Genomic DNA, 16,748 nt, shown 5'->3' with positions numbered 1-16,748 from the left:
TGGGGTACTAGTGAGACAGAAAATGAAGGATGGCTGGTGTGGCGTCCCTCCTTTGTCACCTGTTAATTGAAGGAGTTTGACTAGATCTTCTCTTCCAGTTCTAAGTCCTATGAACTTATTATTAATTAGGTAGCTCATGTAAGTATCAACATCCTCATTTTTATAGACTAGAAATCTCAAAGATGTTGAACAACCTGCCCAAAGTCACATAACTATCATAAGAGTCAGGATCAGAATCTAAGACCTCTGACTTCTACGTCCAGTTCCCACCCAGCATAACTACAGATGTGTCCACGTGGATTTCTCATATTCTATTGGCTTTCCCCAGTATTGACAGCTGGCCAAATTTTAGCACATTTAGAGAAGAAAAACCAGGATGATGAGATGGCCATAAAATGATGCACTTCAGGAGGTGGAGACTTTTAGCCTGGTGAGGATAAGGGGATCATGATAATTGTATTCAAACATCTGAAGGGTCATGTGGAAGAGGGATTAGACTGGTTTTGTTTGGCCATAGGGCAGAACAAGTAGAACTGGACAGAAATTGCATAGAAGGGGAAAGGAGAAGGGAATTAGCATTTGTGTAGTGCCTACTATGTGCCAAGCACTGTGCTAAGTAAGCACTTTTAACAAATATCCTCTCCTTTGATCCTCACAACCTGTGAAGTAGTTGCTGTTATTATCCCCATTTTACAATCGAGGAAACTAGCTAATAAGTGTCTGAGGATGGATTTGAATGCAGGTCTTCCTGACTCCAGACTCCAGCATTCTATCACCTGGGAAGTCTAGATGCCTAGACAAACTTTGGGGCAAGATATAAAGAAAGCATCCCAACAAGTAAAGATATTGTGAATTATCATTTGTCTGGGGTACTGTGAAGTCTGTTCAAGTACGGTTAAAACTCTGTCTCTTCCAGCTCTGAGAGTCTGAGATTCTCTAAGAAAAATACCATCAAGTGCTTTTCCTCTCTAGCTTTCTCCTTTCAAATACATGCACCTGACACCCTGTAACATAGTGGGCTTGTTGTCAAGAAGGCTTGGGTTTGACACTGATACTGGCACTTACATTAACTGTGTGACTATGGAGAAATTCATCTCATCTCCCCAAACCTCAGTTTTCCCATCTGTAAAATAGGGATGACAAGAATACTTGCACTACATTTCTCACTGGGTTGTGATTGTGTGTGTGTGTGTGTTCGTGTTTAACCATAAAATGCTACTTTTACTACTTGGACTTCCCAGAGCTGGGGACCTCTGGAGAGAAGGTATACCTTTGTTTTTCCCATTTTTAAAAGAAACAATAAAGAAAAGATCTCATATGCTCCCAAAGGAAAAAAAAGGAAATTTTTGCACAGACTGGTCGGATGATCCCAAACACTCTGGTGTTCTGAAGCAGGCCCATTTCCTGGGTGCCTGGTGTTGTCCTGCCTCGAGCTCAGGCAACAGCCAGTTTAAAATCTAGAGAGGTTTGTCGGCCCTACGGTTGAGGCTTAAATGATTCACCCACCATCCAAACAACAGCAAGGAAAAGAGGACTGTACCTTAATATTGTCTTCCGGCCAGGAGTTCAGCATTGTGGCAATGTGGCCTTTGTCATGAATGGTGATAAAGAGCCCACTAAGAAGAGACACATACACACAGAGAAACAGAAACCATGTGGTCAAACCATGAAATGCAGCGAGGACCAGAAGCTTAAGCTTGATTTAAGATTAATGTGAAGTATATACATGGCAGAACCCAGGCTTAGATAAATTTGCTTTAGGTCTACAAACCATCCCTTCATATTTAGGACTCAGGTTAATTTGTTAACTTTCAAGGAAAAATAATTACAAAGGAAAAAAAGCTGTATCCTGTTGCCGTGGGGTACTGTTTTCAAACCTCTGGTTGAAACTCCCACCTGGGATCACCAAACATCCACAGAAGGGTCTATAAGGATCTGCTGAAAAGGCTCACAGGGAGCCTAGACAGGATCCTAGAACTAGGGGCCAGATGGGACCTTGGAGGCCATCTGGGCCAACCCTAGGTTTTTATAGATGGGGAAACTGAGGCCCAGAGACGTTAAGGTCATACAGTTAAGAAGTGGCGGAATCCAAATGCCACACTTCTTCCACAATGGCAATAGAGGACTGGACTAATTACTTTGTATGGGCTAACTGGGTTGAAGTTTGGGTTTACTGAATGGAGTTACATTTCTGGGAAGTATGCTTAGACCCTTATGTTACTCCTACTTATATAAGAGAAGCCTAAGGAATAGGATATATGGGAAACTATAACTTGGCAGCAGCTACTTTTCTGTCATTGGTGAGGGCCTATGGGTCCAGGGGTGAGTAGTGGGGGAATAAGGAAAGTAGAAAAAAAATTGAGAGGAAACCATGAAGTAGAACTGGTGCTATGTAGTAGGCAAGTCAGGCCTTATTCCCATTGTAGCTATGGTAACTACAGGGAAGAAACTGTGGGCCCTTCAATCTACTATCCTGCTGCTGCCATTAGCGCCAGTCACACTGGCACCCTGTGTACTGGATTGAAGTGCTCAATTTTTCATTAGACAGTCCAGGGTTCAAATCCTGCCACCGATATGAGGAGGGAGTAACTTCCAGACATAAGGGGAAGACAGGGCAAAGGACAGAGGCAGGTGATTAAATGCTGTACGGTACCTATCCTACTTCATGGATCTCTCTAGAAAACTTTGTCTGGATATCTTCTTTGCTCTGTTTTGCATCACACTTATTTGTGTGTTATATCTTGCACTGCTTCCCTCCCCCTCCCCTAAGTAGACTATAAGTTCCCTGAAGGCAAGAGCTGTGTTGTTTTTTATTTTTGTATTCTCAGCTCCAGCAATGCTTTTGAATTGCGTTCTTTGCAGGGTGTGGAATGATTTAATCAGAAGAGGAAAAATGCAGTGAGAATATTTAGTAACCCAAGTTTAGATTGCCTTGTGTGACAATTTTCCTTTCAGAAGACTAAAACAATGAATTAAAAAAATTAAAACATTTTTCAAGTACTTACTACATGCAAAGCACTGTGCTAACCTCTGGGGATACAAATAGAAATGTGTGGCAGTCCCTGCTCACAATGAGTTTGCATTCTTTTTTTTTTCAGGGGGGAAGGCAGGGCAATTGGGGTTAAGTGACTTGCTCAAGGTCACACAGGTAGTAAGCATGTCAAGTGTCTGTGGCCAGATTTGAACTCAGGTCCTCCTGACTCCAGGGCCAGTGCCCTACTCGCTGCACTGACACCTAGTTGCCTAAATGAGCTTACATTCTAATGGTGGAGACAATGCACCTAGGAGATTTCAGTGGCAAGTCATACAGCATTTAGGGTTAGGGTCCCTCAGGTGCACTGGCAAAGCACACAGTAATGCAGCTTTTAAACATCATTTCCACTGATGGAACCATATTGATTTCTAATGTTAAACCATTTGCCAGTGCCAAGGATTTTGGTGTAAGAATTCTCTATTTCAAGTCTTTTGTAGCTGGGCCTGCTAAAGAGGCTAGGCCTGCAATTCCTACGGAGGAACTTGACAGGTTGAATCTCTAAGATTTGCTTCCATGGTAACAGACACAAAACTACCTCAGTGGGCCAGTGATGAGGCCAAAGCACTTCCAAAACAAAGCTCCAGGGAGCTAGTCTTGAAGTCCTAAAGATCTGTTGTAATTTCTAGTTGTTTCTGTTTCAATCCTCTCTCCCTGAAGAGGGGCCAAAGCCTCTTCCATAATGATATCTTATGAAGCAATTATTTTGATGGTTCCCTCTCACCTTTTAGATATAGAGAGTCACCATACAACCTTGAGACTAGAGAAGGCGAGAGAGAACAAGGGAGCCCTGAAGGTGAGCTGAAGGCACACCAAGGAGCCTGGCTCAGGAGTTATCAGTTAATGGCTTCTGATTGGAAAAACAACAATGTAGAGATATTAGGTCTCACTTTTGCTTTCCAGGCACAGAACATCTTGAGGATGAAACCATGCAACCAGAGAACTCTCCAAGGCAAAGAATTCCTCTGAGTAATGAGATCAACAGTGCAATTCAAGACCATGTATTGTTTTACCCAGATATTCACCACTCCTAGCATTAAGAGATGCTCATTTAGCACAGAATAACTCATTGGAATCATAGTGTATGAAAGCACTCATTGGAAAATTTTTTAAATTATGTAATTTATCCACCAATTGTCTCTCCTACTTTTTTCCTATTTCCTTAAGAAAACTCATTTTTGAACACAGAAAGAGTCAAAGTAGAACAAAAACATATTAATCTGACAACCTATTAAATCCATAGAATCTTGGAGTTGAGAAGACCCTAGAGGTTATTCAGTCAATTCCCCTTCCCTAAGCATGACTCTCTTCTACAAAATCCTTCATTAGCTGCTTGTACACTTGCAGTGACAGGGAACTCACTGCCTTACCAAGCAGTCCTTTCTATTTTCAGATAGTTGTAATCATTAAGGGGTTCTTCTTTGTATCAAACCAAAATCTATTTCTCAAAACCTTTCACTCTTAGTTCTACCCTTTGCAGCCAATACAAGTCCTTTTTCCTAATGATAGCTCTTCAAATATCTGAAGGCGTTTCAATAACTCCATCTCTTTCCCCATGAGTCCTTCTCTTTTGTAGGTGAAACATCTTCATTTTCTTCAAATGTTTCTCATGTGATGTGATTTTGGGTCTCTTCCATATATCTTGGTCACCCTTCTCTTAAAACTAAGCTTGCCAATGTCCATCCTAATATTTTTAACATAATATAAAATGATACATTAGCCTAGTCCTTTAAAAACTAAAGGTTTTTCCCCACAATAACCCTTTGTGATAGGAAATATCAGTTATTTCCATTTTACAGATGAGAAAACCGAGGTTTAGAGAGGTTCAGATCAATTCTATGAAAGTAGCATTTATTATATACTCTTCTATACTATGCTGAGGGCAGCTAGGTGGTGCAGTGCATAGAGTACCAGGCCTGGAGTCAGGCTCATCTTGTTGATTTCAAATCTGGCCTCAGATAAGTACAACTGTGTGACCCTAAGCAAATCACTTAACCCTGTTTGCCTCAGTTCCCTCATCCGTAAAATGAACTGGAGAAGGAAATGGCAAACCACTCAGCATCTCTGCCAAGAACATCCTAAATGAGGTCACAAAGAATTGAATGCAACTGAAAAATAACTGAACAACAACAAATATACTGTGCTTTAGATACAAAGACAAAAGCAAAAAAACCAGTCCCTGCCCTCTGGCATGAGAGATGGGACCTGAACTCTCTTCTGACTCTGACTCTGAGTCTAGCACTCTTTCTGTTATGCTGTGCTGATGAATATAATATGATGTGATATAATAATAGCGTGACATTTGGAGAAGAGATGGAGAAAAAAAGACTATATGAAGGTAGGTAAGGTCAAAAACGACTGATTAAATCCAGAGAGTAGTGGTTAATGGACGGATGTCAAGTTGGGCATCTGGTCAAATTCCACATGGCTCTGACTGTGGCCTAGTTCTGTTGAATATGTTTTTTTCATCAGTGACTTGGATGAAAGCACAAATAGTATGCCGATAAATCAAATCTGTGGATAAAACCTGCAGGAGTACATTGGATGACAGAATTGAGATCCAAAAGTATTTTGGGAAGCTACAGTAATGGATAAAAGTTAACAAAAGCACATTTCTCAAAATAAATATAAAGTATTACATGCTTTTAAAAAAATCAACTCCATGAGTACAAGATGGCAGACTTGTGGCTAGACTGAAGTTTATGTGAGAGTGGCTTACAGGTTTTAAGTAGACCACCAGTTCAGTGTGAGTCAGTGGTGTGATGTAAGCTGCAAAAAAAGTTCATTTGAGCTTCTTAAACACTTCCAAAGAGCTGTGATTTTAATCATTTACTTGCATTGCAACCGTTTCCACCCCTTAACAGACAATCCTCAGAAGTTCCTCTCATCAAAAAAAAAGTATCTTCTGGTGGCCAACTTTATGGTGAGGGGCCCCTCAATTACTCCTTCTATTACAGACACCTCGTCTTTCCAGCTTGGTAATACCTTCCAGAGGTTTTGTGCTGCATTAGTATAGACTTCGACAACCCAGAGTCATCTCCATGCTTAGCGGGGAAATCCAATCTTAGGCTGTATGAACAGAAGTACACTAGGTGGGGGCAGATAGTCCCCCTGCACTGTGCCCTAGTCAGACCACATCTGTAGTAGTGTGTCCAATTCAGGTGTTACATTGTAGAAGAGAGCATAAATGAGTGCTGGAGTGTGTCCATTGGATAGTGTCCAGTATAAGGTGGGAACTTAACATCATGACACTGCCTCACATATACTATTTGGAAAAAAAAAGTTGTGGATGTAACCTGGAAAGTGAAATATTTAGGGGTGGAGAAAAGGAGACATGATAATATTCAAACATTTGAAAGGCTTGCCAAATATAAGAGGGATAGCACCTATTCTGCTTGGCCCCAGAACACAGACTAGAATCAATGGGTGAGCTACAAAGGGGTAGATTTTGACCTGGTATAAGAAACACCTTTCAATAATTAAAACTGTCTCTCCCCTAACCTTCCCCCATACCCTAATGGAATGCACTGCCTCATAACAAAATAAGTTTGCCATAACTAAAGGTTTCTTTTCTTTCTTTTTTTAAAGTCTAGCTTAATAATTTGTTAGGAATTTTGTAGAGGGAATTCATGCTTTGAGTAGGAGGTGAACTGGGTGACCTCCAAGGTCCTTCCAATTCTGAGATTATCTGTCCTTGTTTTTATATACAAGGGTGTGTACAAGTCAAATTACAATGTGACTTTCTGAGTTGAGCATGATATTTAAACGGGCCCTGCAGTGCTGGTCTTTTGGTAATACAAATAAACATCCATTTCCTTTTTTTCCCCTAGGCCCTATAAGTTTGAATTTTTCTATGCTGGCTTTTCTTAGAAGAGAGTTCTCCTATAGCTTCCCTGCCACTCGAAGCTAGGTCCAAGTCCAAGCCCACTGTGGACACAGATGGACATATCTTTCCCCAGCCAGCGTCCACCCCTTTTTATAGAGCATGAGTGGCTGTGCCAAATGAGAAGGCTGATGAGTGATTACCATATCCGTGGTCAGGGCGCTCCTTAGCCAGCTGCCCTTTGTGCATGGCAGAGGGACTGGCTGACCTGAAAATGGGTGGGCCATGAAAAGCACAATAGAAGCTACATCCTGAGCCCTGATTTCAGCATTGTAGGCCCCACTAGGAGGAAGGGAGTTCTCCAAGATGAAAATCAATGTAAAACAATAAAGAAGGTATAGATTTTCCTCTCCACATACCCACCTCCTGTGTCCCTCTAGGTATCACTCCCAAGAAGAGTTTTCTCAAGGTTTAAAACTGTTCATATATATTTCATTTATTCTTTGTGTAACCCATGGATTGTTTGGGCCAAAATTCTTGACGAGATGGACCTGAGTTTAATTTCACAAGATTTCCTACAAGTACCTATGCTTTGTGCCCCTGCCTATGGAAATCGTGGGAATCATCAGTATCCAGCTCATTTTGCTGACTCCAAAAGGGCCTTTAGCTTTTTGATAAGCACTGAGGGTAAAAAAAAAACCATTAAATATTGGCTAGTTTTTTTTTTAACCAAACAAAAAAAATGCAGAATGGACTTATACCTGAGACTACCGAGCATCAAGAAAACCTTCTCTACCTTCCCACAAGGTACTATACAGTCCTTACTTTCAAAACTATTCTTTGTGGCTTTAGATTATTAAGATGTCAATTAAACCCACATTTTCTGTTGTGAGCCACCTTCCTCGTTGGGGCAAGACCCTAGGGTTGAATTTCTTCACACAGAAACCTTCATGGTCCACCTGATTCACATTTTAATTAAAGGACAACATATAGGTTTGCCTCTCCAAGTTGTGGTTCTTCTTGGAGCACAGAGTTTTCAGCTGTGGCAATCTTGGCCCCAGCTCTCTGCCTAATTGTGGGTTCATTTCTTTTTCCTCTTCCTTTCATCACAGCTGTCTCTCCTGGGCAAGAAGGCACATAGACACAGTGGCCTACAAGTTCCACTCTTCCTCGTCTGTCCTGTTCCTAACTCCTGGTCTACACAGGGTACTATAGCTGTCCATTAGAACCAATCTCTCTGTCACTGTTTTAATATCCTCCTCCGGCCCTGAGATCCTGGATGTATTTGGTTCCACATAGGGCCATGTAGATATATAGTCTCTCCAGCTTCCCATGCAGCTCAGCATTTCCATCTCTTTACTTTGAGGTCATCTGTTATTATATCTGGAAATAGGTCTCTTCTTTTTCATGTACCCGGGCATCTCTTAGGAGAGGGAAGGAGCTTCTCCAAAGAGTCAAGAGGAGGTTCTCTCTGTACCTGCTACAGTCCATTGTGGCAAACTATAGCATGGAACTCTGCAAAGAGCACTGGCCTCAGAGTCTGGAAACATGGCGTAGATCCAGGTCTCCCAGTTAGAATCCAAGATTCTCAGAGTTGGAATGGATGTCTTCTATGCTCCCCTGATAGCCCTGGCAGATGGCTACTCAGCATCCCAAGCTGTGTGACTATAGACAACTCACCTCCAATTTGAGAGGGGGTCTCAGTTCAACTCTCCTTCATAAAATAAGGGATAATAAAACTTGTACTACTTGCTTCACAAGGTTTTTTGTGAGGATAAAATAGGATATGAATGCTCTGTAACCGATAACCTGTGGAGCATGATGTAAATCAGAGTTGTGGTGGTCTTTTGTGAATGCAGGTAATAGCAGGCCTGCAGAGCCAGCCTCTGTTCTTCCTAGCCTACCAGCCCTTATTTTCAGTTATATTCTTTCAGTCTGGGGGAAAAAGCAATGATTCTAATAAAAACAACAGTACCTTAAATGACAGAAACAAGAAAATCACATCTTGTGCTATGTAGGCATCTAGGTGGCAGAGAGGGTAGAGCATTGGACCTGGAGTCTGAAAGACCTGAGTCCAAATTCTGCCTCAGACACATAATAGCTGTGTAGATCCTGAGCAAATCATTTAACCTCTATGTACTTCAGTTTCTTCATCTGTAAAATGAGGATAATATTGGTGCTTACCTCTCAGAGTTGTGAGTTTAAAATAATATTTACAAAGCACTTTGCAAACCTTAAAGTGCTATATAAACGCTAGCTATTATTAATATTATTATTGCATATCACTACAGTTAAACAAGAAAGGATGTGTTTCATTCATAGCTATAGCCCTTTTAGGGAAGTGTTCTAAAAGGTTACGCAACAGAATCACATTTCTGGATGGGTTCAAGGTCATGGTCCTTTGAAAGGAATTTTCTCGGTAAACTGATTCTGCTGGAAAGAAGGAATGGATGTGAAAGTTGACTTTAACATGCTATGCTCTGCAGAACTTCCATGTAGGAGTTCTGAGGTCTTTCCCAGATTCTATAGAGCAAAACCAGGTGGGCTGAATTTGTGCCTACGAGGAAAAATGCTTCGTGGTGGTTAATGATTCCACTAAGGCTTCATGCAGAGGCAGCACCAGATTATTAGAATAAGCAGATGTGAGCTCCAAAGTCTGACACTGGTATGATCATCTAACTTTGCTGAGCACCAGTTTTCTCAAATGTAGATCACGAGTAATAATAATACTTGTACCATGTCCCCTTTCTAATCTGTTAATGGATTTAAAGATACCTATGCTATCTTATTCACAGAGTCAATTTTTTTCAGTCATTTTTCTGTCATGGCTCTTTATGACCCCATTTGAGGTTAGTTTCTTGGCAAAGATACTGGAGTGGTTTGCCATTTCCTTCTCCAGCTAATTTTACAGATGAAGAAACTGAGGCAAACAGGGTCTCATAGTTAGTAAGTGTCTGAGGCCCAATTTGAACTTAGAGCACCTTCAGGCCTGAAGTCAGGAAGACCTATCTGCTGTTCCATGTGTTTTTACAAACATTATCTGATTTGATCCTCAAAGCAATCCTGTGAGGTCAGGGCTGTTATTATTATCCCTATTTTATCTATGAAGAACTTGAAGCTGGAAGAAGTTAAGAGACTCGTCTAGAGTCAAAGAGCTAATGTGTCTGAGGTAGGATTTGAATTTAGGTCTTCTTGACTTCACTCCTAGTACTGTATGCACTGTACTACACGGCAGTCCCCTGCTCGAAAGAGACTCTCCACCAGTAAAGGTCCCAACCTATTCATGCCTTCATTCTCCCTTGCGGTCTTGCCCATTTCCTTCCATAGACCCTCCACGTAGGAGTTTCTCAGTGCGGTGGAGATTTTCCTCTAATTTTTTAACATTGTGTGGTTCCCAGGGCAGAGATTGGGATGTACATCTGCTCTCTCTCAGTCTCACTAGAAGACTGCCCCCTCCTCCTTTTCCAGGATACAAATCCTTTTACCTACTTACTGGAGTTTTAAGTGAGCAGGGATTCTTACAACCTTGGATAGGGTAGGACTATTTGACCCCCTGAACTTAAAAAAAAATTCCCCAAACTTTGCCTGAACTTCACAAAAATAACTATAGATAAAGTCTCCTCACTAATAAGACACTGTAAATTACATTAGTATCTCCTGCTTCCATCAAGGCCTGCGAAAAATCCCTTTCAGTTTTTTTTTTTAATTCAGTTACCCGAGAAGGAAAGAAAACAAAGATAAGGCTCACTTAGCTTCAGAGATCTGGCAGTTAGAGAAACAGACTCTTACTCTTAGGGCTTATCTCGGGCCTTTAGTCAAGCTGTGTTTAGAGAGTTCTCTTCAATTAAAGAAAGAAAGAAAAAACCCATTCAAATAGGCAACACTGATTTAGGCCACTTGGCACTTATTCACCCCCCAAAAGAAAAAAAAATGAGGGAGTTAATTAAAAAAGGTCGGTGACATTCGGAGAACCACTCAGGCCTGAATCATTACAAGGGACATATACTTTCAACCCTGTATGGAACAAAGCCTCTCTGTTGACGATAAAGCTGCCATTCCATGCATTTTTTGGCTGTAAAGAAAGCACCATCCTTTTACTGCCCCAGGCTGACAGTGGAGCAGCTATTTTTAAACCACACAGGCACTCAGGGGAGTAAATAACTCAGTAGGAGAAATTAAGTCTGATAAACTTATTTAGGGTCTTCTAGGCCTACAACTTGCCCACCTATGTGCTGTGTTAGGCCCTGTGGGAGGATACATGGCATTGTATCCTCCTATACAAAATACAATCCTTGCCCATTAGGAGCTTAAAATCACACTCTTAACTGCTGCCAGTGAAATGGTGAAACATCCTTCCTGGGAGTTAGGGAGAGAGGGTTAGTAGATAACTACATGGTAAGCATTTGGTAACATGATTTTCTTATGACTGAAGTATAAAAAGGCCTGAGTCCTGGCCTTTGGTTTCCCTGTCAGGCTGTTTTGGTTAGCCTGACTTCAGTGAGCTTCCTTTATATCCTAACTAAGATGACCTGAGCTGGGCCATCACCAATTGGCTTGACCTATGTCTTGCTGCTGGACTCAGATGACTTTGGAGGAGAGAGTGAGGCTGATGACTTTGCACAGTTCTGCCTCATTTCAGTCTAACTCACTTGCAAGTCAAGACATCACCCTCCTGATGTCATTGGTCCCCTTTGAGAACGAAGGACAAAAAACAAGATGCCCTGACAAATACAGTGAGTCACTCTTCATTTTTTCTTTTTTTTTTAACCTCTACCTTATCGAGTATTATATCATAGAATCTTAGACCTCAAGAGACGACAGAAGAGGGGGTTTTAGATGTCAGCTGGTTCATTACTCTTACTTTACGGGTGAGCAAAGGGAGGCCCAGAGAGATTAAGTGACTTGCTGAAAGTCCCACAAGTAGTAAATGGCAGATCCAGGATTTAAACCCAGATTTGACTCAAGATCCAGTACTACACCCTCTGCACCACCTTGCTTCATCTAGTTTAGCCTTTTTTTCTGAGGGCCAAATTTCCTTCTATGATATCCTTGACAAGTGGTCATCTAAGAAGTGCTGGAATACGGCCAGTGATGGCCAACTTATGGCTTCACAACACAACCCATTCCACTGATGACTACTCTTGGGAAATTCTTTCCTGGGGCACTGAAATCTGCCTTCTCATAACTTCTCCCCATTTATCTTATCCCTGACCTTTATGAAGAACAAATCTACACACTTTTTTTATACAATACTTCCCATGTGTGAAGATAAGTATCATGTCTCCTTTTCGTCTTCTCTTTTTTACGCTGTGTGTTTCTAGCTCCTTGAATCATTCCTTATGTAATAGCATTCCTTGACCTTTCATAGCTTATGGTCCTCTACTTTGTCAAGCTCCCTCTTAAAATGTGGCTGAATTATATTCAATTCTCCAAATGTGCTCTTATTAGCACAGTGCAGAAAGTCTATTTCATGTTGTCTAGACACTAGATTTCTATAAATGCAGCCTAAAATCGAATTAGACTTTTAGCAGCCTCGTTATTCAGTTGGCTCATGTGAAATACTCCAAGTTGCTTCAGCTGCTCTTCCTATGACACAATTTCATTTCTCACACTCCAGTTCGTCCTCCATTTGGCTGTCATGGTGATCTTCTTATAAAGCACAGGTGTGCCTATGTCACTGCCCCACTCAATTTTATAAACTTTAGTGGCTCCCTATCACTTCCAATTTCAAATAAAAATTTCTGTTTCTTGTTCAAAACCCTTCATAATCTGGCTCTCCCCCTATCTTTCTAGCCTTATACCTTACCCAATTTCCTTCCATGTAAGAGGTAGCCCAATGATGCAGGCCCTCTTACTGCTCTTGGAACAAGACGCTCCATCTCCTGACACTGGGCGTTCTCAACGGCTGATCTCTATGCCTGGCATGCTCTCCTTCTTCATTTCCACATCCTGGCTTTGATGGCTTCTTTCAATGCCCAGAGGAAGTCTTTCCCAAATACCTCTTAATGCTAGTGCCTTCCCTATGTTGATTATCTCCAATTTATCCTGTATACATCTTGATCTTACAAAATCATTTTCATGCCATCTCCTCCAGAGAGTTCCTCAAGAGCAGGGATTTTTTTTAAACCTTTCTTTGAATCTCCAGTGCTTAGCACATGATTGGTGCTTAATAAATGTTTATTGACTGACTGAATGACATGTGGAGATGCAATGTGGCATAATAGAGAGTTGTCAAAGCCAAGTCCCACCTCTGACATATTGGCTATGTGACTCTCGGCAAGTCACTTAAACTTGCAATGCTCTAATCTAATGAGATGGCACTGAGAAAGTGCCATTTTGCATTGTTAGAGGGAATTTCCTCACCTAGAAGTTCTGAGTACTAATGAAATCACATTGTAGACATTTAGAGCTGGAAGAAATTTTAGAGAACACCCTAATCCCTCATTTTACAGATGTGGAAACTGAGATACAGACGAGTCAAATCACTTGCCTAAGGTCACATAAGTAGTAAGTGACAGAACAGATGTTCAAAATTAGACCCTCTGGCTTGAAACACAAGGTGCTTTCTACTATACTGAATTGATCTTTGCTATTTTTTCTATCCATTCAGATTGATCAAATTCAACGTTTATAAATAATAATTCCCAAGTATACCTATTTGATGGTATAATACTAGATTGTACCATAAAACACCAAAGAAATATTGGTGCTGCCAGGAAATAGTTCCACAGCTAAGGAGGATGTCATTTCTTTCAAGCCAGGAACAACTGTGAAGTTAGCCAAGTCTGTCTTCAAGACCTTTCTGTTTTATTCCCCCTCAGCCCATTGGCTGTGCAGGGTGAGCCTTTACAGACTGCCAGTAGGTCCCAAGTTTCCAATCTTATCCTTTCTGGCAGAAGGGTAGGGATAGGACCTATTGGTATAGAGAACATGATGGTGAAAATGCCTTTTATCAATGCAGAACCACACTTTCTGAGACTTGGACAATCGCCCAAGTGGTGCAGTAGATAGAATGCCAGGCCTGGACTCAAGAAGACTCATCTTCCTGAGTCCAAATCTGGCCTCAGATACTTATTACCTGTGTGACCCTGGCCAAGTCACTTAACTTTCTTTGCCTTAGTTTCCTCATCTCCGAAATGAGCTAGAGAAGGAAATGGCAAACCACTTCAGTATCTTTGCCAAGGAAACCCCAAATGTGGTCACAAAAAATTGGACGTGACTGAAAACACCTAAACAAAAGGGTTAGGGATAGGACCTGTGCTTTTATTGGTATAGGGAACTCCCTGAATGAGGAAGTAAATGCCTTTTACCAATGCAGAGCCCCACTTTCTGAGACTCAGAGAACTGCCTGCAGTACTGAGATGTTAAGTTACTTGATCAGGGTCAGGCTGCTAGTATTATGTTGGAGGTGAGACTTGAACCTAGATCTCCCGAGTTACAAGACCAGCTCCCTACAAACTGAGTCATGCTCCCTCTTCAGCAAAATGATATCAAAATGACAATCGCTGACATGTGGTGCTTCAAGGTTTACAAAATATTTTCTGTTTGCCTTTGAAATCAGAGGATTTTAGTAAACAGGACCACTGCTCACTAGCTGTATGACCACAAGTGAGTCACTTAACCTCTGCCATCCTGAGTTTCTTTAATCACAAAATGGTAAGAACACTTGCTTTCCCTTCCTCACGGGGTGGATGTGAAGATCAAAGGAGGTAACTACTGTAAGATCTTTGAATCACAGATACAGAGCTGGAAGGTGCCTTGGAGGCCATCTGAGCTAACCCCTTCATTTCACAGATGAGGAAATCTTTGGAGATAATAAATGGCAGGGGTCAGATCTGAATCTAGGTCCTCTTAGTCGCTTCCAGGCCACATGTGGCCCTCTAGGTCCTCAAGTGTGGCCTGAATCCAAATGAGGCCACAGGTTCCCCACCCCTGTATCCAAATCCAATACTCTCTTCATTACATATTACATTACATTGTGTTGCCACTAAAAGTATCATAAACCATAAAGTGCCATATAATGTTGACTTACTGTTATTATCAACAGATGTGTGCTGAGTATCAACTATGTACATGCCCTCTTTCTTCAGGGTGCTTTATATAGTTGGTGAATGGGGAAGCAAATAATTACCTTTGAGTAACGGCTGGTAATAACAGCCCTCCCAGTTTGTCTATCGATTTAGTGAGAACAATATCTATGTATTAAAAATTAGTGCCCCTCTCCCCTGCCCCCAACACTTAGAACAGGGCTCTCTTCATGGTAGGTAGCCAGTGAATATGTACAAGATGAATTTACAGAAATGAAGAAAAACTTCCATTTTAATAGCAATTACATAACCTCTGAATGAAAAAAAGATGAAGACATCAGAAATCCTGGATTCTCCTCCTAGTCCTGCTATTTGGAAGTTTTGTGACACTGGACAAATCAGTGAATGCACTTTATTACTATTTACCTCAGTTTCCATAGCTAAAAAATGGGGATATCGTTATCTGCCCCCTTCTTCTCTGCTGGGATTTTGTAGAGATTCCAGAGGTATGTGCAGAACACTAAGTTCTATGGAAGATGGGATGTTATTGACATACAGTAATATTTGCATGGGATTCTAGATTCCTTTTTAAACTAAATGCCATATTTTTAAGTCAACTATTTTAAATGCTGTACCTACTAATTTTGTGCCCCTGTGGATGATGAGATGCTACTTGGCAGGGAATTGAGGGTAAATTCCAAAGCAAAGGAGAAATTTCTTCATCTGTTCTCCGTGAATAGAACAGTTCCTGATAAGGTGGACAAGGAGATAGATGTGGAAAATGTGGAATTCATTAAGAGGCCCGATTACATAGCAAAGCTGATGAAGAATGCCCTGTATCTCCAAACGCATCACTTTCTGACTAAATTATTTGTAACCACGAGAAAAAAGGCCACGTCCATGGAAATTTCAGCTGAAATTGATACTGGAGCCGAAGTAGAAAATCAGCTCAAAATCACAAAATTATAATTGTGGTGCTCACAGATGATTCTTATCAAGACTGAGGAAGATCAATGTGGTTTCAGCTGTTTGTTGAAAATGAAAAAAATGTGCCAAGAAACGCAGAGAGAGTTAGTGGAAAGCAATTATTTTTTTTAAAACAATGCATTCACTTTCCAAAAACAATAATCAAGAAACCTTGTGGTCTGCTCTTTTCCTGAGTAGCCACACTTAACACTAGTCATATTCTATTAACACTGAAAGTCTGGAAGTAGCTTTACAGATGCCCCAATTTCTAAAATAAATGAAAACTTTCCTGTAGTCTCTTAGGGCTCTAGTTGTTCTAGGCCTTCAAGGCAAATAACAATGTTCATTTGTTCTGTCTGTCTCTCCGTCTCTGTCTCTCTGCCTCTCTGTCTCTCTCTCTGTCTCTCTCTGCCTCTGTCTTTCTCTCTCTCTCTCTCTCTCTGACTGTTGTAACAAGAATTTGCAACAAGAATTTCTTAGTTTTTCAAATGCAAATGATTGTCTAATTGAAGAGATCCCATTTTGGTATTAGCTTGACTCTAAAGCATTCCCAATGAGTCACCTGTTTACAAATATATGCAAGATATATAGAGAAATTTTTTTAAGGCCTATCTATTCATTTTCCCACAGCAAGCCTGGGGAGGAGTTTCCACATTTTTTCCACTGAGTTATAAATTGTTGCAATCTTCTCACTAAGCCACAGAGCAAGGATCTTTGGAACCATACTACAGTGAGAAGCCCTGGGCCCACAGGAATGAACGGGGAAGGCATGATTCTGGTTTGTATTCTCTCATATTTACGAGGCAATTCCATTGTTGGACATAATGGTTTTTATCTTCAAGCAATTTGTAAGCGGAAGAGCCAGGCTGCATTAATATATCACATAAACATTTCTGAAGTT

At 41.0% G+C, this 16,748-nt stretch overlaps 1 protein-coding gene across 2 annotated transcripts in view; it reads right to left on the bottom strand.

The window, feature by feature from the left end:
- Positions 1-16,748, bottom strand: part of ME3 (malic enzyme 3) — a 316,892-nt gene that overhangs the window by 112,534 nt on the left and 187,610 nt on the right. For both annotated transcript variants that reach the window (XM_036747311.1, XM_036747312.1), the window contains one exon: positions 1,541-1,616. In XM_036747311.1, the coding sequence (XP_036603206.1) occupies positions 1,541-1,616 (76 nt within the window). The remainder of the gene's footprint in view (positions 1-1,540; positions 1,617-16,748) is intronic.

The sequence above is a fragment of the Trichosurus vulpecula genome, chromosome 2, assembly GCF_011100635.1.
Source record: "Trichosurus vulpecula isolate mTriVul1 chromosome 2, mTriVul1.pri, whole genome shotgun sequence".
NCBI classification, from domain to species: Eukaryota; Metazoa; Chordata; class Mammalia; order Diprotodontia; family Phalangeridae; genus Trichosurus; species Trichosurus vulpecula.
This window is presented reverse-complemented; position numbering and strand designations above follow the sequence as displayed.